At 46.9% G+C, this 20,227-nt stretch overlaps 1 protein-coding gene across 3 annotated transcripts in view; it reads right to left on the bottom strand.

Annotated features, from left to right (window-relative positions):
- Window positions 1-1,550: 1,550 nt before the first annotated feature.
- Window positions 1,551-20,227, bottom strand: part of HCK (HCK proto-oncogene, Src family tyrosine kinase) — a 46,922-nt gene continuing 28,245 nt past the window's right edge. For 2 of the 3 annotated variants that reach the window (XM_019972232.2, XM_070801476.1), the window contains exons 7-13: window positions 16,862-17,011; window positions 16,365-16,517; window positions 14,676-14,855; window positions 13,763-13,839; window positions 8,782-8,935; window positions 6,741-6,872; window positions 1,551-3,529 (exon numbers count right to left, since the gene is read on the bottom strand). In XM_019972232.2, the coding sequence (XP_019827791.2) occupies window positions 3,327-3,529; window positions 6,741-6,872; window positions 8,782-8,935; window positions 13,763-13,839; window positions 14,676-14,855; window positions 16,365-16,517; window positions 16,862-17,011 (1,049 nt within the window). In that variant the 3' untranslated portion in view covers window positions 1,551-3,326. The remainder of the gene's footprint in view (window positions 3,530-6,740; window positions 6,873-8,781; window positions 8,936-13,762; window positions 13,840-14,675; window positions 14,856-16,364; window positions 16,518-16,861; window positions 17,012-20,227) is intronic. The other variant, XM_070801477.1, reaches the window with a different exon arrangement.

Below are 20,227 nucleotides of genomic sequence, written 5' to 3'. Positions count from 1 at the left end.
ACTGCCCTAAATTCCACTATGCTCCATCTCTTCATCCCTCCCTCGTTTCCCACCAAACCCCTGACCTCTTTACTGTCTCTATAGTTTTACCGTTTCTACAATGTCACATAGTTGGAATACAGCATGTAGCCTTTTTAGATCAACTTTTTAAATTTAGCAGTATGCATTTAAGTTTCTACCATGTCTTGAGAGCTCCTTTCTCTTTATCACTGAACAATATTCCATTATATGGATGGAAGGATGGAACCTGTGGAAGGATATCTTGGTGGCTGCCAAGTTTTGGCAATTATAAATAAAGCTGCTACAGACCTCTGTGCAGATTTTTGTTTGGACATAAGTTTGCAACTCATCTGGGTAAGTACCAAGGAGTGCAGTTGCCGGATTGTATGGTAAGACTATGCTTGTTTTGTAAGAAACAGACAAATGTCATCTAAAGTAGCTGTACTCTTTTGCATTCCCACCGGCAATGAGTCAGAGTTCCTGTGCTCCACAGCCTTGCCAGCATTTGGTGGTGTCAGTATTCTGGATTTTAACCATTCTGATAGGAGTGTAGTAGTATTGCATTCAGTTACTTTCATTTGCGTTTCTCTAATGACGTATGATGTTGAGCATCTTTCATATGCTTATTTTCCATCTGCTTATCTTCTTCTTGAGGTGCCTGTTTAGGTCTTTTGCCCACGTTTTAAATTGGGTTGTTTGTTTCCTTATTGTTGAATTTTTTAAGGATTCTTTGTATATTTTGGCTATTAGTCCTTTATCAGATACGTGTTTTGCAAATATTTTCTCCTAGACTAGAGCTTTTCGTTTTCTTTAAATGTTTTAGAGCAGAGTTTTAATTTTAATAAATTCCAGTTTATCAGTTTTTTTCTTTCATGAAGAATACTTCTGGTGCTGTGCCTATCCCTATGTTTTCATCAGTCTTTCCTGTGCCCAAAGGAATAAATCAGAGTGTAGGCTAGTGGGGTTCAGAGGGCAGTGTAAACAGAAAGAGCAGGTGGGCAGGAACTGATCCCTTGATCTTGTCCATTTAGATTTTGCCTTTTGAGATCATGTCTCAGTCATATATTTCTATAATAAGGCCACATAACAAAACAACCCCAGAACTCAAAGGCTTATAATAATAAGCATTTCCTTCTCTCTCACATGTCCACAGGACAGCTGGGTTTCAGTTGATCAAGGCTGTTCTCAGCTGGGTTTAAATCCAAGCTGCAGGTTGGGTCCAGATCTTTTCCACATGTTGCTCATCTTCGTTGGACTTTTGTTTCAGGTCAAAAGGCTGGAGGGCAAGCCTAGCCACACAAGCACATTTCTAGCCTTTGCTTAATCATATCTGCTAACATCCCATTGGCTAAAACAAGTCCATGGCCAAACTCAACATCAATGGGGTAGGGAGGGACGTGAGCTCCTCTTATGGATCACCGAACAGCAATCTAATATGCCACCAATCATATTTGCAAATTCCTATCACAGGACCCTGCGCTTTGCTTTCAGAGACCCAAAAACACATTCCCAAACCAGGAAGCAAGAGAGAAATTCAGTTATGAACTACGTAAGTTAAAACATTTTATTTTCCACTGTTCTTACACCCAGTGCCTAAGGTTAGACTCTGAGCTACTCAGGGGTACAGAATCAAGTCGGTACAGGGTTCCATGGGACTCTGGTGGGTGCATCACAAAAGGATATAGATCCTTCAGGAGATACAAGAATATAAATGGATGTTACTTGCTCCCCATCCCATCATAACTCTTCCTATCACTCGCTCTACAGCAAGGCTAACCACTGGGGACTTTCAACTAAGACAACATGCAGGAAGGCCCCACTACCTCCTTGTCTTCTCTGCCTCCTTCTTACCTCTCCTCTGAGAGCTTCCCACTCAGGGTAGTAGATACTTCTCAGCAGCCATGTTTCCACTGTAGGACTGTAGGATTCCATCACAACCGTGATGGCTGCTGGACCGTGGGAAATGCAGGGGCTATAGGCAGCCCCCAGCCCTGGGGGAGATCCAGACCAACCAACTTGCATAAAAACATGGCTTGGCAGGAGAGTCATTGTCCCAGATCATGAAAAGTCACTCCTGTCATCCTGGCACATGCAGCTCCTTGGAGACAAAAACCCATCCAGTGTGACAGGTGAATAATAGTGTGTCCCCCTCCCCCCCCCAAAAAAAAGATGTCCACTTCCTAATTCCTGGAACTTGTGAAGATGTTATCTGGTGTGGCAAAAAGGACTTTACAAATGTGATTAAGGAATTGAAGATGGGAAAATTAGTCTGCATTATCCAGGTGAAAGTGAAAGTTGCTCAGTCATGTCTGACTCTTTGCGACCCCATGGACCATACAGTCCCTGGAATTCTCCAGGCCAGAATACTGGAGTAGGTAGCCATTCCCTTCTCCAGGGATCAAACCCAAGTCTCCCAAATTGCAGGCAGATTCTTTACCAGCTGAGCCACCAGGGAAGCTCAAGAATAGTGGTGTGGTTAGCCTATCCCTTCTCCAGCGGATCTTCCCAACCCAGGAATCAAACTGGGGTCTCCTTCATTGCAGGCAGATTTTTTACCAACTGAGCTATCAGCGAAGCTTATCCAGGTGAGTCTAGTGTAATTACAGGGATTCTGACAAGTAACAGAGGGAGGCCTCAGAGTCAGAGTCAGAGAAGGAGATGTGATGACAGAAACAGAATTTGGAGTGATGAGCAGAAGGGAACCAGGAACGTGGGCAGCTTCTAGAAGCTGGAAAAGGCAAGGGAATGATTCACCCCAGGAGCCTCCGTAAAGCACACAGCCCTGCCAACCCATCTCAGACTCTGACCTCTGAAACTGTAAGCCACCAAGTTTGTGCTAATTTGTTACAGAAGCCATAGGAAACTAATACAGCCAGCAAGTATTCAGGGGGCAGTTGGAAAACTGGGAGCATTGAACCCCACTTCTCTTTGCTAGTCCTTCCCCCTTTGACTTGTCATCCACCAAAGGCAAATGTTCCAAAGCTGGCAAGACAAGAAAAGCTAACCTATTAGTAAAACCTTTAGCTGTCAGATCTTTTATTTAAATATTTATTTCATCATTTTAAAAGTTTTCTATCCAAACCGCAGCAGTAACTAGAATCCAGCTGTCCCAGGCAATAGAGATGTCAACTGGAGGTGTCCTGAGAATCGCAGATTGTGGATTGCCAGAGTCAAAAAGAGAGTGTCCAGTCCAACCCACCCACTTGGCAGATGAGGAATTGTGGCTGGAGGGAGGGTGGGTGTCTGAGAATAGGAAGGGTTAGCCAGGTGCTGGGAGCCACTGCACAGGCATGGCCTCCGTGCCTGGCCCCGCCTGGCCACCCCCATCACGGCTGCTGTTGGTACTGGCTCTCGGTGGCCGTGTAGAAGTCATCCAGCACACTCTGGATGTATTCAAAGGTGGGCCGTTCCTCAGGTCGGTTCTTCCAGCAGCGAGTCATGATGTTGTAGAGCTCTTCCGGGCAGTTGTCTGGTCGAGGCATCCGGTATCCACGCTCCAGTGCACGGATCACCTCGGGGTTTGACATCCCTGAGAAGGAGCCACGGAATTAAAAAGGGAGGGACTGGGGTCAGCCTGGCAGACAGTCACTGCCTCCCCAACAACCGTCCCTCCCCACCTCCTCATGGGAGCCGAGCTCCTCCCATGATGCAAGCCAGGCATCTCTTCCCCCACTTCCCCTGCAGTGAGGGCAGGGGCCGGGTGCCCAGTTTTGGCCACACCCTTCCTCCTTTCTTTTTTTTTTTTTCTTCTTTTTTTTCTCCTTCCTCCTTTCTTTGGACACTGACACAAAGTGGTCTGTGGAGCTGCAGCAGCCATCTGACCACATGGGGAAGACAATCACAGAGGAACCAACCCAGAGACCTGAGAGTCATTGAGCAGCTGAACTGACCTGTCTCCAGTGTCAGACTCCTTAGTCTGGGTTGTAACAATTTACCTATTGTTTCCACCATTCAGTCTGTTAATTTGTTACTTGCCGCCTGCAGGGTTCCATAACCCCCTGCCTGGTTTTTATTGGTGAAGCCTCAAGATAAAACAAGTCAGGTAGCCGACTCAGTGTCACCCTATGAGTGGGAACATTTCTTTGTTCAATTAAAATTTATGTTAGTTATCCTCAAGAACAACCATTTAAACATCTATGATCCCTCTTTCTTTAAAAAATTACTTGGCCATGCTGTATGGCATGTGGGACCTTAGTTCTCTAGCCAGGGATTGAATCCTTGTCCCTTGTATTGGAAGTGGTATTCTTAATCACTGGACCACCAGGGAAGTCCTGTATTACCAGTCTTGAGCTCCAAAAGTATTCATATATTCAAGTGCTTCCTTGAACATCTTGGATGCTATGCTAAGTCACTTTAGTCCTGTCCAACTCTGTGCGACCCCGTAGACGGCAGCCCACCAGGCTCCCCCGTCCCTGGGATTCTCCAGGCAAGAACAGTGGAGTGGGCTGCCATTTCCTTCTCCAATGCATGAAAGTGAAAAGTGAAAGTGAAGTCGCTCAGTCATGTCCGACTCTTAGCAACCCCATGGATAAGCCACCACAAATTTAACAGGGCTAAACAGAACTCTTAAATTTTTATCCGTAGACCATCAGACATCCAGTTGCTCAATCAAAACCAGGAGACTCATCCTTCATTCTTCTCTCTCCCTCACTTTCCACATCAGCAAGTCACAGCCTTTCTTCTTTTAAAACACAGCACCAGCTCATCAACTTATCAGGTACCATCACCCCTGTCTGTGCCACAGCTGCAGCTCCCACCGTCTCCCCAGCCCTGATCCACTCTCCACACTAAACCAAAGCATCACTTGCATGTGGAAATCAGACGATGCCACTTCCCTGCCTATAATGCTCCAATAGCTTCTTTACACTTAGACTAACGCCCACAGTCTTCACCATGACCATGGATCCCGCCTGATTGGGCCCCTGCCAAGCCCTGCTTCACATACCATCTGCTCTCATTTCTTGTCTGCATCTACCTTGCTTGTTTGATATTCTTCAGATACAACTCAGGCCCTAAGAGCTGGCAGTGCCTTCTATCTGGAATCCTTTCCCTAATCCTCACTCTGCTCACTTTCAGCTCAGATATGACCTGCTCTGACAGTGCTCCATGCCCACAGGAGCCCTAGGTCACTCTCTCTCCTACACCCCTGCTTAATTTTCTGTTCCAAGTGATCTCCACTGAGAAGTGCATCTATTTAGTGCGTGTTCCTTCAGGCTATAATGTGAGCTCCTGCCAAGCAAGGGCTTTGTCTCCTACTGTATACTTCATGCCTAACACACAGTAGGAATTTGATACATACTGATGAGTGAACCAAGTGTCTGCACCTTTTATTTCTAATTTTCAGAACCATTTCTGCAAGGTGGTTGACTTAATTACCTATATTTTTTACAGGGGAAGACCTGGGGTAGAAGTCAAGTGAATTTCTCAAAGTGTTGATTAAACAGGAACAGGATTAAAGATCAGGACTATTTACTTATAAAGTCAGAATTCTCTTTATATCCACCTTGCCTCCCACCCCAGGGTTCTGGCTACAGATACCCTAGGAAACATCCCAACTGAAAAGCAACAGAGAAAAACTTTATCTGCTGAGTCCCAGGCACTCTACATGCCAGATATATCTTTGTATACCCCATGGTCTACTCAGTGTAGAGTGCTGCCCACGGGCATGGGGATGAATTCATCCATTTGACAAATAGTTACTAGGCACCCATTACCAGCCAAGCACAAAGGTAGCAGTCCAGATGCACCAGTAAGGAATACAGACATGATTTCTGGCCTCACAGAGCTCAGAGTTTGATGGAGACAATACCAAACAAATATAGTTATCAATGGTGATGAATGCTGTGAATGAAGTGGCATAGGGTATAGCGAACAAGAAGCACAGGGACGTGTATAGTACTTTAGATGACTGGGTGGTGAGGTATAGCATGACATGAAGGGAGAGGAAAGAAATAGGCAGGGGCTGGATCATGCCGGACCTGCAGGCCACAATTAGGAGTTTGGGATTTTGTTCTAATTATGCTGGGAGGCCTTTAAAAATTTAGAGGTGGAGAAGGGAAAAGTTCTGATCCACAATTTTAGAAAAATCCCTCTGGCCTCAGGGAGAGAATGGCCTTTAGGAGAGAGGGCAGACTGCTTAGGAGGCCACTGTACCAGTGAGATGATGGAGGACGTTGGTCTGGTGTGGGTGGAGGCTGTGGAGTTAGAAGTGGACAGACTTGGGATGCTTTGTAGTCCAATGGCTAGAACCCTGTGACTCCTTGAACGTGGAAAGGGATGAGAGAAGAGGAAGGGCCAAGCAGGCTTCCAGATTCCAGGCTTAAGAAATTGGATAGATAATGATGTTATTAACTGAGAGGCTGGGGGGTGAGGGTCAAGAACTCACTGAGGGTCAACCAACTCAGGCTGGTGGTTGCCAAGGGGAAGGCAGTTGGGGGAGGGATGGAGTGGAGCAGACATAAACTTTTATGTAGAGAATGGATAAACAATAAGGTCCTACTTTATAGTATAGAGAACTGTCTTCAATATCCTATTAATATGTATATATATATAACCGAATCACTTTGCCATACAGCAGAAATTGACACAACATTGTAAATCAACTGTACTTCATTAAAAATATTGATAAAAAACAAACACAATAACAAACAAACAAAAACTCAGTCTGAATGGACACAATAACAAGAGAAAGGAGCCAGGCTGCCCTGGAAGCAGCCCCAAGCTGATGCCCTCTCTCTTACCTGGGTAAGGGATCCGGCCATAGGTGACAATCTCCATCAGCAGGATACCGAAGGACCAGACATCTGACTTGATGGTGAAGGAGCCAAAGTTGATGGCTTCAGGAGCTGTCCACTTGATGGGGAACTTGGCCCCTGTGGTTTGAACAGAGCAGAGTCAAGGAGAGCCTGGGGAGCAATCAGAGCTAGGTCTCTGCTAGGGGGAGGGAACAGGACATCAGTACAGCTGCCAACATCTGTCCCCTGCAGGACTGTGACTTCCCTCAATCTGGCCCCCATGGAAGCAAGGAGCATCCATTCTGAAGACCAGTGGCTAAAGTAGGGAGGAGTGAGCCCAGGTACCTGGGGTGTGGCAGGGGATTCGCCCTCTTGGGGCCACCTCATTGATTCAGCTGATGTCCTGGTGAACTACAACTCCTGAAGAGTGGAGTCCTAGAGGTCACAGGACCTTTGGGGACAGCAGAAATTCAAGGGACTTTGAGTCCAGGTCATACCTGCTACCTCGACCCCCTAACCCCTGTGAGGGAAGGGAAGATTTCGGTTTCCCCCAGTCACTGGGTGTCTCTCCCTCTAGTCCTCCTCTCCTTCCATCTGGTCTGGGATAGGTTGAGTTAACCTTTAGTGAGTAATTTCTATTGCAATTCCACTGTAGTTGGGAATGCAGTGTAAAGGATACATGTTCTTTGGAATTTGTTGAGACTTGCTTTATCATCTAGTACATAGTCAAGTTTTGAAAATTCTCTCTGTGTTTCCTGCTCCCGCCATCCCTTCCTCCCTTGGGACTGAGAGAGTTTTCTTTATTCCTGCTTATCCTCTCCTGGTTTAGAAATTATACATTCTATTCTTACGCTTGTAGTGGTTCCACTTTTACTGTGTCATACGAACGTGAAATAAAATATACAAATCTTTCCTATACAACTAGATGCCTTTTATATATGTATCCCCCCTTGTAATCACTGTTCAGATTAAGATATAGAAAATTTCAGCATCTCAGAAGGCTCCCTCCTGCCTCATCTCAGTCAATACCCCTGCAATCCAGGTTAAGTATTATTCTGACCTTTAGCACAATAAATGAGTTTTGCCTGTTTTTTTAAAAAAGTTTTATTGAGATGCATGCACAGACCATATAATTCAGCCACTTAAAGTATTCAGTTCAATGGTTTTCTTAATATATTCACAAGGTTGTGAATTTTAAAATATTTTCACCCTACGCTTCCCCAGACCATAACAGTCACTACCCATTTTTTTCTAGCTCCCCACTCCAGCCTTGGCTGGAATTAATCTACTTTCTGTCTCTATAGATTTGCTTATTCTGGGAATTTCATATAAATGGAATCATACAATACATGGTCTTTGTGTCTGGCTTCTTTCACTGAACACAGTGTTTGCAAAGTTTGTCCATGTTTAGGGTATATTAGTACTCCATCCCTTTTATGGTCAAATAATATTCCACCATATGTCTAGATCTCATTTTGTGTATTTGTTTATCAGTTGATGGACTTTTGGATTACTTCCACTTTTTGCCTGTTAAGAATAATGCTGCTGTCGACCTTCACATACATGTTTGCCTGTTTCTGAATTTTATATAAGTGGAACTATCCAGCATCTACTTTTTGGTCTGAGTTCCCTTATTTTGATATTATGTCTGAGAGAGTCATCCATTTTCTTTTGCGTTTGCATGTGTCATTGGTTTGTAACTTCTCATTGCTACATAATATTCTGTGAATAAACCACAATTTAAATATCATTGTACTCTTTATGGACATTTAGATTCTTCCCTGTTTTTGTCTATCACACCTAAAGTCGCTCTTGCCCTTACCCTTAATTCTAACATGACTTGACTGACCCAATCTACAATTGATCCCACTTACTGGGGGAGACTGGAGGCCAGAACTCAAGATGGAGCCCCTCCAGCTTAATAACACACAGCTGATACTGGGACAAACCTTTGCATTTTGATTAATATCACTTTCACAGGTCCTAATGCTCAGTACACACAACCCACCCCAGTGGGCCCCACAGGGCCCTCGACACCATCCCCTACCTTCCCGAGCTGTGTACTCGTTGTCCTCGATGACCCGCGCCAAACCGAAGTCAGCGATCTTGCACACCAGGGATGCAGACACCAAGATGTTGGCAGCTCGAAGGTCTCGGTGGATGTAGTTCCTCCTCTCGATGAAGGCCATGCCTTCTGCAATCTCCACCCAAAACAGAGACACCCTTACCCTCAGATTTGGCCCAGCCCAAGGTGAGTCTCACCCAAAAGCAGAAGACAACTGTCCAAGTGTGAGAAAACTGGAAAATATGTGCGCTGGCCTGGGTCCTGGTCTCAGATTGGCATTTCTGTCTACCTAACCAGGTTGGGGGGATCCTCATAGCCTGGGCCAATTTGTAGCTTCTCTAGGGTTCCAAGACTTCCAGAAAACACTTTAAGGAAAAAGCATTATTTCTCCAAGGACCTACACACACACACACACACACACACACACACACACCAGGATACTTTGAAGGGCTTTCATCCCCAATCCCCTTACTGGGAACAACCTAGGTTCACATCACATTTTGTTGTATCTCTTACGCCTTCTTCACTCCCAAGCCTGGGTAGGGAAAATTCCTTTGCTCATTCAACAAACATCTACTGAGTGTCTTGTGGGCACCAGACATGTTACTTGGACAGGTCGGGAGCCAGGCAAAGCCCCCACAAGGTGGTGATCAGCACCATAAAGAAAGGGGAAAGCAGGTGCTAGGACATGAAGTGTAGAGGGCTGTTTTGGACTGGATGATCAGGAGGTGAAACTTCAGCAAATGCTCTGTCAAAGAAGAGCATTCCTGGCAGAGAAGATCATGTGCAAAGGCCCGGAGGTAGGAAGCAGCTTGGGTATTCATGGAACAGGAGGCTGAGCAGAAGTTGCCCAAGGGAAAGTGGGGAGGAGAGAGGAGGTTGTGGGAAAGGCTGCTGATGGGGAAGAACCTTGTAAGTTATGAGAGGGGGTTGGGTTGTATTCTGAGCACAAAGGGAAGTGGGAAGTCTTAGAGCAGGAGAGTGACATGGTCTGATGTATATTTTAACGTCATCAGGGCTTCTGAGTGCATAGTGGACTGTGTGGAGAGTTCTTATTCACAATGGGACCTGGGAAGCCTGACAGAAAGATGTGGGATTTTTCTGTAAAGACGTTTTCCTCTTACAATAGTTTGTGCATTACCCCTCATAAAGAGGTTTATGATTAACCCTCAGAAACTCAGAAAAAGCATTTATAGTTCATAAACTGGTCTTTGATGTCCTTGAACCAGGTGTTACCACCGTCTCTTTTGTTCAAAGGAGGGACACCTTTGTCAGATCACACCCCCAGGATTTGAATATCCACCCCCAGGGCCTCCATGCTGCATTTAATCACCGAGAACTCCAGCACTTTGGAGGACTGCAGCTGGCTGCAGTCTGGTAAGATTATTTGAGGAGGTAGGGTGTCTGGCCAGACTAAACCAAGGTCTGTTCAAGATCTGAGGCAAGTGGATGGTACGCTTGTGGAAAGTGGCCAGCAGGGGGCACCCATGGCCATTGGAACCGAGGTCTGAGCCTCCAGACTTTTCTAACCAAACCAGGAGACTGATTTTGCTTGTCATCGCCTGCCAGGAGTGGGTGAGGCAGTCTTGGCCTCATGGGTGTGGAAAATTTATAAGGAGTTCAGATGAACAGTTAACAACAGCCATAACATTAACTGTAGACGTTGTAGCTTATTCATTAATCATAATATGATATTTAATACTTAAATACCATTTGCTCTCTGCTTTGGGGTAGGTACTATTGCTTCAGCACTATTATTTCACAGGTGATGAAACTGAATCCCAGAGAAGTAACTACCTGGTCCAAGTGGAGACCAGGACTGGAAATCTGACAGCCCTGCTTAGGGTCTGTGTCCATTACCCTACCTGAATTTTTGGCACAGAGCAGGCACTAACGCTGGTAGTTAGCATTTTTCAGTGCTCAGGGGCAGACACTCATGTTATGGATTTGCACATGAGCACATGAGCTCAAGGGGGCAAGTGGGACTAACCCCACTTAGAAGACAGCAGATAAGAATGCCTAAGTGACTCCTGGGTTGGGCCAGCTCAACTTGAGCCCCACATCTCTGTGATCTCCAAGCAAACTACTTTACCATCTGTGCCTCACTTTTCTTCTCTGTAGAATGGGACAATAGAATCTTCTTCCGAGGGTTCATGTGAGGATTAATACTCTAAATCTACATCAAGTGTTTAGAACAGAGTCTGGCATATAAGTATTCACTTCAACAGTCCCTGTTGAGGAAAGTAGCCCTCAGAAAGGTTAAACTATTTGCTCAAGACTACACAGGCAGCCCTGGGCTCAACAGCAAAACTCTGTACGATTCCTAAGTCCATGCGTATACAGTGTTGCTCTCAAGGGTTTGTCAACTGAACGAATAGTGGATAGGTTGGCTGGGTTCAGGGTTGGTCTATAAATTGGGAGTTGATGAGGTGGTGAGATTTCATGAGCACCAGATGGTCTGCCGTGATGTCCGTCATTGGCACATGGGTTTGCTTCTGAGAGAGTACCAGAGAATTACAGAATCAGCTGGAAGGGCCTGTAGGGATATTCCAGCTCAGGGCTCTTCACATTGAATCTAACTGAGGGGCAAAAGAAAGGTCACCCCTTCAATCAGAGCAGCTCTGTTTTAATCTATTTTAAAATGATCAGCTGCTCCATAAGATTCATTTGACCAATATAGTTGTAGCTAAAAAAAAAAAAGCTTTCAAACTTGAAAAGCACAAAGATGGTCCAGTTCCTTCACTGACAAATGGAGGGACCCAGGGACCCAGAGTGGATCTAAGGTTACACAGCCAGGTGGTGACGAGGCAGTCTCTGCTGCGCCCACCCACCTCTCTAGGACCGGAGGTGAAGACCAGGCCCCAGGGTGGCTCCTTTCTGTGCCTGGGCTCTGAGGCCACCTTTGCTCCTGGATGTACAAGGGCCTGGCTCCTCTTTCCCTCCTGTGGTTTCTGTCTTTACCGTTTGTACCACGGGGAGAACTGTTCTTGCCCTGGTCCATGACCCTCCTCCCAGCAAGGTTTCTGCCAGTGTGATGGTTACAATTTAGCAACAGGCCAGACTCCTGTTTCACTAGGAAGAAGGGCTCACTGAAGAGAAAATGCCTCTTCTGGATTTCCATATGCCTCTGGTATTGGAAGACTCTGAAAGGCAAAGCCTTTTATCATACTCTTCCTTTATTATACCCTTCCCAGGATTTGCATAGTCAAATGAAAATTGACTGAAATAGTCAAATTTCTGCCTTCGGCATCTCCTGAAGGCCCTACCCTGGGCCCAGGTGCCCCTCCCTCTCCCTTAACACCTTCCAGGCTGCAAGCCACACCCCCTTCATTTTTGCCAGGCTCAGGCTCCAACAGACCAGGTTGAGCTCTGGTTTTGTCCTTTAGACTTTGGCATAGACTGTTTCTTCTGCCTGGAATACCCTTCCCTCTCATCTTCACCTGCCCAACTTCTATTCAGGCCTCAGCCCAGTGACAGCTTCCTCTGGGAAGCCTTCTCTGATTGCTCCTGGACTGGGAGAAGTGCTCCAGCCGTGGGTTCCCACCAGTACCCGTTTCCTCCCCTGTTTTCCCACAGACAGGAGAGAATGAATGAGAGAAGACAGAAGTGAAAAGCACTCAGGCTGGAAGTGAGAAGAGCTCCATAAAGTGAAGGGAAGATGAGAAAGAAAATGGAGTTTTAAGAAGCATTTCTGTGATTTCTGGACATTATTAATTTTGCTGGATACTGCATTCTTTTGACACTGAGCCAGGACTACTTGGGTCATGGCTGTCTAAGAGATTTAGTTGTTTAATAAGTGTAAACCCTAGGGGATAGCAGTACTTTCCATTTTGTTCACTACCATGTCCCCCCAAAGTAACACAGTCACGTAGGCAAGCTACTTCACCTCCCTGGGCCTCAGTTGCCTCATCTCCTCTTTACTTCCTCTCTAAGCCTTAACTTCCCGTTCTGTAAAATGGGATGACAATTACCCATCTGTGGCCAGACTGTCATATCAGTGGTTCCCTGTGAACCACACCTCCTGGGACTCACGCCTTTTTGCAGTCCCTCCTACACTGACTCTGGGCTAGGTCATGTGACTTGCTTTGACCAACAGGACATTAGCCTGCACAAAGCGAATAGGAGCTTGCTCATGATGGCTTAGTCCCTTGGAAGACTCCCTCTTGGAACCTTTCTGCCATGATGTAAAGGAGCTCAGGTTAGGCTGCTGAATGAGTGATGTGGAGTCACTGGAGACAGACCCAGAGGATGAGCCACCATCCCAGATATTCTAGCCCCAGGGAAGCTCTCAGCAGAATGCATCCTCAAGAGGGGGCTGGGTTTCACCACGCTGAGCAGAGAAATCACCCAACCAACCCCAGTCAACCCCACAGAATCATGGGAAATGATACATTGTTGTTTCAAGCTACTAAACTTTGGAGCAGTTGGTTACAAAGGAATAGATAACAAAAATCTCACCCTAGAAGGCTGATGTGAAGACTATATGAGTTAGGACTTGTGTGCATGCTTAGTCGCTCAGTGGTGTCTTGCAGCCCAAGGGACTGCAGCCCCCCAGGTTCTCCAGGCAAGAATATTGGAGTGGGTTGCCATGCCCTCCTCCAGGAGATCTTACCAACTCAGGGATTGAACCCAGGTCTACCCGCTTTGCTGGTGGATCTTTACCTTCTGAGCCACCAAGGAAGCCCAAGAATAATGGAGTAGGCATTCTACCCCTTCTCCAGGGGATCTTCCCAACCCAGGAATCGAACTGGGGTCTTCTGCATTGCAGGTGGATTCTTTACCAGCTGAGCTACCAGGAAAGCCCCGAGTTAGGTCATAGAAGGCACAGTTAAAAAGAATACTTTTATCCTGAGCACTCAATATGTGTTAGCTATTATTGTTATTATGATAGCATGTAATCAATAAACACATGTTGAATAAATAATTGACTTCCCCTTCCCGGACTTCCCCATTAGACTCTCACCTGGGCTGAGAAGTCGATGAGTTTGGGCAGTGGCTGCCTGCTACCTTCTTCACTTTTCAGGAAGTCCAGCAGGCTGCCTGTGTGGGGGTAGGGGGAACAACATTTACTACTCTTATGACTTTAACAAGTGGTTAACACGGTTCATAGTAATGAATTTAAATAGAAGTATTTATTTACTGTTCCTAGCATATGAGAAATAGAATCTGAGCATTTTGAGAATGACTTTGTGCTTGCCAGACTGGTTGTTTGATTGAGACAGCTTTCTGAGCCTGGGGGACTGGGGCCATGGTTTTATAAGGCTGGCATAACTGTGTGTTTAGAAAATGATAAAAGCTTTGAGATGTCAAATCCTTCTAAATGGATGTCATGTGAGATGTTTCTGTATGTTGAGAAATGGGCAGGAATTGAACATTATTGAGAAATGATGGCCTAAAAAAATATCCCTGAGACATCCTGGACTGTGTGCCGGCAGGATGGGAGCAGCCTGGAAAGGATGCTTAGCCAATGCATAAGGAATGGTTTGCTGAGTCTCCTGGAGCATTGGTCCACCCAGGGAAGATGGCTGGTGGTTGGGGGGGCGGGGGTGGTTGAGGGAGTCTCCCCAGCCTCAAGGGCTCATGGTGAACCCATAGAAGGCTCTTCTCCTATCACCCAGAGGGGTTCTGGCCCCGCCCCCTCTCCTAGAGGTCCATGTGCTCCCCTTCTCCTGGCATCCCCCTAACATGATTTAACTCCCCTTAACCAGGAGAGTGGGGCAGTCAGATACGAAGGTGCTCAGCGAGTTTATGTCAAAAGAGTTCCTGGCCAGGCTGGGGGCATCTTGAAGGGCAAAGAACCATGTCAGAGTCAACTCTGACTCTGCAGGTGACCAGGAGGAGGCATAGTTGGTACCCCAGCTCCCAGCATGTGGCACCTTTGGCCATGAACTCCGTGATGATGTAGATGGGCTCCTCTGTGACCACAGCGTGCAGCTTCACCAGCTTGTCATGCTGCAGAGTCTTCATCAGGTTGGCTTCTGCCAGGAAGGCCTCCACGGACATGCTCCCAGGCTTCATCGTCTTCACGGCCACCTTGGTGTGCTTGTTGTAGGTGGCTGCAGAAGGACAGGAAGCAGAAAATGTGGTTAGGGCCCACTGCTCTTTCCTCACAGGCCCCAAAGACCTGGCTGCAGACCTGCCTCCTCCAGAGAGCCTTTCCTGCCCATCTCAGCCCTTAGAGAAGGAAGGGGAGACATGTGCTTTGCCCTCAGGTAGATGTGGTTTGGAAGGCTGGTCTACCACTTCCTAGCTGTGTGCCCTTGGGCAGGTCACTTAACCTCTCTGAACTATGGTTTCCTCATATGCAAAGGCTCATGTAGGGGTTAAGGGATTAAGACATCATTCTGATTATGCCACTCACTCACACACCTACCTTTGTTTTGTCACACATTCACATACACACCATCTTTGCTTTAAATGTTTATTTAATCTTAACACTGCTCTCAAAATAAATATATCTCATCATGGTCCGCAAGGCCCTGCATAAACTGGCCTTGCTCTCTTAGCCTTGTCATCCACCAACACCTCTACCCCTTGCCTTTTGTGCACCAACCCACCTGCATATCATTCAGTCCCTCGAGCAGCCATCTCCCTCTCCCACCACAGGAACTTCGCTCATGCTGTTCCCTCACTTCACCCCACCCCTTCCCTGCTTCATCTTGTTGATCTTGCAAATCTCAGTGTTGCTTGTGTTTCTATTTTTGCCTTGGCTGCCAGGAAGCTCTAACGCAGAGTTGAGGTCTTCCTACAGTAAAAGCCTAAGGCCTTATATAATGTGTGTGTGTGTGTGTGTGTGTGTTTTCTAACCCCATCAGTCTGATCTGTCTTGCCTTCCTCACCATACACTTTCTCTGCCTTTTCTTCTTCGGTGCCTGACACACAGCAGGCTCTCAATACATATAGTTGAAGTGAGTGGATTTTAAACTTGTGTTTTTCTGGCTGAATTGTTGGCATCTCTGTAAGCTGTCTTCACTCCCATTTGGAACGTGGTGGAGTATAAACAGTGTGGGGGTGCCAGGCACTGGGCCAGGCATCGCGTCTACCCCCACAGTTCTGCAGGGCAGGCTTTTCTATTCCTAAGTCATTAGAGGCAGCCCAGCAGGGGTGGGATATGTCTTTCTGAAGCCCTACAATGCTCTAGCATGACGCTGGGCACATGGCAGGGGCTTAGAACAGCGTGTTCATCAGCTGCCAACATTGAACTCACCTGGAAATCTCCAAGCTACACTTTCCCATTCTTAATTCTCATCATTCTAAGAGATGCTCTGGTTCTCTCAACCCCAGACTGTCCCAGCTCCATGTGAGGAAGCAGATTCCTCACTGAGGACTCCGGCTTCTTAGAAGAAAGTTTTTGACCCCAACAGGCCTGACCTCAAAGATTTGCATGGCAGTGTTTGCATGGCAGGACTATTTGCTTTGCTATCAGAGGAATCACTCCTTTACAGTTATTATTCAAATCTCCCCTCTGCCCTGGGTGGCATTCCCATTTGGCCTTGGGCTGTTCTTGGAAGCAAGGACCTCCCTCTCCCCTATCTCCTCTCCTGGCTTTGGCCCTGGGTCCTTACCCATCCAGACTTCCCCAAACTGCCCAGCTCCAAGTTTCTTCTCCATCTTGAGGGACTCCCGGGGAATCTCCCAGGCGTCTTTCTCCCAAGGTTTCTGGGGCTTGGAGGACATGCAGGGCACTGTCAGCTTCTGGCAGAGTCCGTCGCTCGCCTCTGGAACAGAGCCCCCTGGTCAGCCGAGGGCAGGCAGCCCCAAGCCAGCCTCAGGCTTCCCCTCCAGGCCTCCCTTCCTGGTCCACTGCATCTGGCCCCTGTTCCAAAGGGCTGCTCCATTGAAGGTATTCCCAAGAGAACAGAGCGTGGTGAGATGGCATCTCTGCCCTCCCGCTCAACAGACCAAAGACTTCAGGAGAATCCAAAGCAACTGTTTGTCTGGGGGGAGGGTCAGGAAGACCTTAGCAGGCCTCAGAGGCAGCAGTGCCCCCTTGACTAGGATTCCCAGGAGAGAGGCCCACCCAGCTGGGCCCCCAGAAGGGAGGCAGCCCCGCAGCACTCACTCTTATAGTGGGCCACCAGTTCCTGCAGGCTGCCGAAGGTGCTCCGGGGCGAGATGTAGAAACCCCCATTGTCCAGCGTGCGGATCTTGTAATGTTTCACCGTGTCCCTGTGCTGGGGGTCGTAGTCTCGCACGGACAAAGAGTAGCTCCCTGTGTGGGCCAGAGAGAAACCACCCAGCGTGAGCACCCTGACAGCCTGTAAGGCCACTGCTGGCACCGTCTTGACATCCGCGCAGTGGAGCAGAGGGTAGGAGTGGGCGGTGGAGTCAGGCTGCCTGGGTGCTTGTCAGGCTGTTCCATGTCCTCCTGTGAGACCTTGGAAACGTGACCAAGTCACTTTTCTTTGCCTCAGTTTCCTTATCTGTAGAATGGGATTGGTCATCATATCTCCTCCCCTCAGCACACTGCCTGGTGGTAGAAGAAGTAATGTTTGTACTCAGGATGTAAAAGCTCAGTAATGTTGGCTGTCATTGAGTTCATTATTTCTTTTTCTTCCTATTATCTATCTATTTTTCACAAAAACCAAGATACCACACCCAATTTGGTAAAAAAGCAAGGCTGTTTAGTACTATTTACAATAGCTAGGACATGGAAGTAACCTAGATGTCCATCGGCAGATGAATGGATAAGGAAGTTGTGGTACATATACACAATAGAATATTACTCAGCTATAAAAAGGAAAGCATTTGAGTCAGTTCTAATGAGGTGGATCTGGAGCCTATTATACAGACTGAAGTAAGTCAGAAAGAGAAAGACAAATACTGTATATTAACACATATATATGGAATTTAGAAAAATGGTACTGATGATCCTACATGCAGGGCATCAGAGCAGACACAGATTTAAAGAACAGACTTTAGAACTCAGTGGGAGAAGGTGAGGGTGGGATGATTTGAGAGAATAGCATTGAAACATGTACATTACCATATGTAAAATAGATGACCAGTGCAAGTTCAACGCATGAAACAGGGCACTCAAGTCCAGGGCTTTGGGACAACCCAAGAAATAGGGTGGAGAGAGAGGTGGGAGGGGGGTTCAGGATGCAGGGACACATGTATACCTGTGACCGATTCATGTTGATGTATGGCAAAAACCATCACAATATTGTAAAGTAACTATCCTCCAATCAAAATAAATTAGTTAATTTAAAAAATAAAAATAGATGATGTTATAATGAAAGCAGTATGGGTATATCCATAGGTTATTTAAATACAAATACACATTAATTCTGAAAATAAAAGTTAGGCTGTTTAGAAGCAAACAAGCAAAAAGTTTAAACAAACAAACCAATCCAGTTCAACTGTTATAATAGAAACATTGAAATGTAAGTGTCCATATTAAATGTTGTGGCAGGCTGAGTCACTGCTGCTGCTGCTGCTGCTGCTAAGTCGCGTCCGATTCTGTGTGACCCCATAGGCAGCAGCCTACCAGGCTCCTCTGTCCATGGGATTTTCCAGGTTAGAGTACTGGAGTAGGGTGCCATTGCCTGCTCCAGACTGAGTCACGGCCCCGCACAATGCCACGTCCTAATCCCTGACACCTGTGTGTGCATCACCTCACGTGGTAAAGGGATTCTGCACATGTGATTCAGTTAAGGAGCTGGTGATGGGGAACTATCCTGGATTCACATAGACCAGAAACACACACGTCTTTCAGTCCATGGCCACGGTTCTGCCTTTTGTGAGCTGTGTATCCTTGGGCAAGTTATTCACTTCTCTCCCTCTCAGCTTTCTCCACCACGATAGCACCATGTCATAGGATATGGGGGAGATTTAAATTGTTGCATGAATTACAGTTGACCATACATGCTGGGGCTTCCCTGGTGCCTCAGATGGTAAAGAATCTGCCTGCAATGGAGGAGACCCAAGTTTGATCCCTGGGTTGGGAAGATCCCCTGGAGAAGGGAATGGGTCCATGGGTCAGAAAGTTGGACACAACTGATCAATTTTCATGCACGCTAGGCTGCTGTGCTTAGTCGCTCAGTTGTGTCCGACTCTTTGTGAACCCATGGGACTGTAGCCCGCCAGGCTCCTCTGTCCACGGGGATTCTCCAGGCAAGAATACTGGAGTGGGTGCCGTGCCCTCCTCCAGGGGATCTTCCTGACCCAGAGATCGAATCCAGGTCTCCCGCACTGCAGGTGGATTCTTTCATGTCTGTTTGGTTGCTCAGTCATGTCCAACTCTTTGTAACCCCATGGACTGCAGCCTGCCGGGCTTCCCTGTCCTTCACTATCTCCTGGAGTTTGCTCAAACTCATGTCTATTGAGTTGATGATGACATCCAACTATCTCATCCTCTGTCACCCCCTTCACCTCCTGCCCTCAATCTTTCCCAGCATCAGGATCTTTTCAAATGAGTCAGCTCTTGACAATGAATGAATAGGAATAATAAATAATAAACAATGAATGGATAGGAATAATATTCATTATAATGGACTATAGTTATATGCGTTATAATAAGCTATATTGTTCATTACAGTGAATGATTAACCCCACAGGTAGAGGTTTTATATCACCACTTTATACGTAAGGAAACTGAGGTCCAGGGAGATGAAGTACCTAACCGGCAGTCACACAGCCTGTAAGTAGCAGAGCTGGGCTTCAAACCCAGGCAGCTGGGACCACACTCTTAATCACTCTGCCCAGTCAAGGAGAGGCTGACTTGGCTGGTGCTGAGCGGGGAAGGGCAGAACCCAGGAAGCAGCAGGATGGGACTCAGGGCACTTGTACTACAAGTTTATTAACTCAGTGAGCCCACCTACACTCACCCTGAGGGCGGTGGGAGTGGCCAGGCTCACCTTCCTGCCCTTGTGTGTAGGATGGCCCAGAGGGAGAAGCCGAGGGCTGTGTATGGCTTTATCTTTTTGCACCATTTCTTTTCCTCTGGGGGCTGGTAGGGAGTTTGTTGGGTGGGAGGAAATAAAGCCCAAACATTCCCTGACCTGAAACACAGATTGTGAGCGCTGTTTCAGCCACATTCAGGCTTCCCCAGTTCAGAAATCAGGGGGCAAGTAGAAGGCCCCCAAACTGATCGTCCAGGGTACTGTGAGGTCATACTCAATATAATGTCCTGATTTCTCTAAACCAGGCAGTTTTGAAGCTAAACCCAGTAGTAAAGGCACACTGTGTGTGAAGTCTGAAATCACAGGACTCCTCCTTACAATCATCCCTTTGGCAAAACTGGCCTTACTTGATACCAGTTTTAGTTATTTGTTGTTTGGGGGCACTACTCTTGCCTCCTATGCAATGACCGGGCACAAAGCCACCCTCACAGCATGGAAGTTTCAGGAAGCAGGTCACTGACATCAAAATATCCAAATACCTCAAAGGAGTTATTTGAAACAGGTCCCAGACAAGGTTGGCTTGG

The sequence above is a fragment of the Bos indicus genome, chromosome 13 (assembly GCF_029378745.1).
Source record: "Bos indicus isolate NIAB-ARS_2022 breed Sahiwal x Tharparkar chromosome 13, NIAB-ARS_B.indTharparkar_mat_pri_1.0, whole genome shotgun sequence".
In the NCBI taxonomy this organism is placed as follows: domain Eukaryota; kingdom Metazoa; phylum Chordata; class Mammalia; order Artiodactyla; family Bovidae; genus Bos; species Bos indicus.
This window is presented reverse-complemented; position numbering and strand designations above follow the sequence as displayed.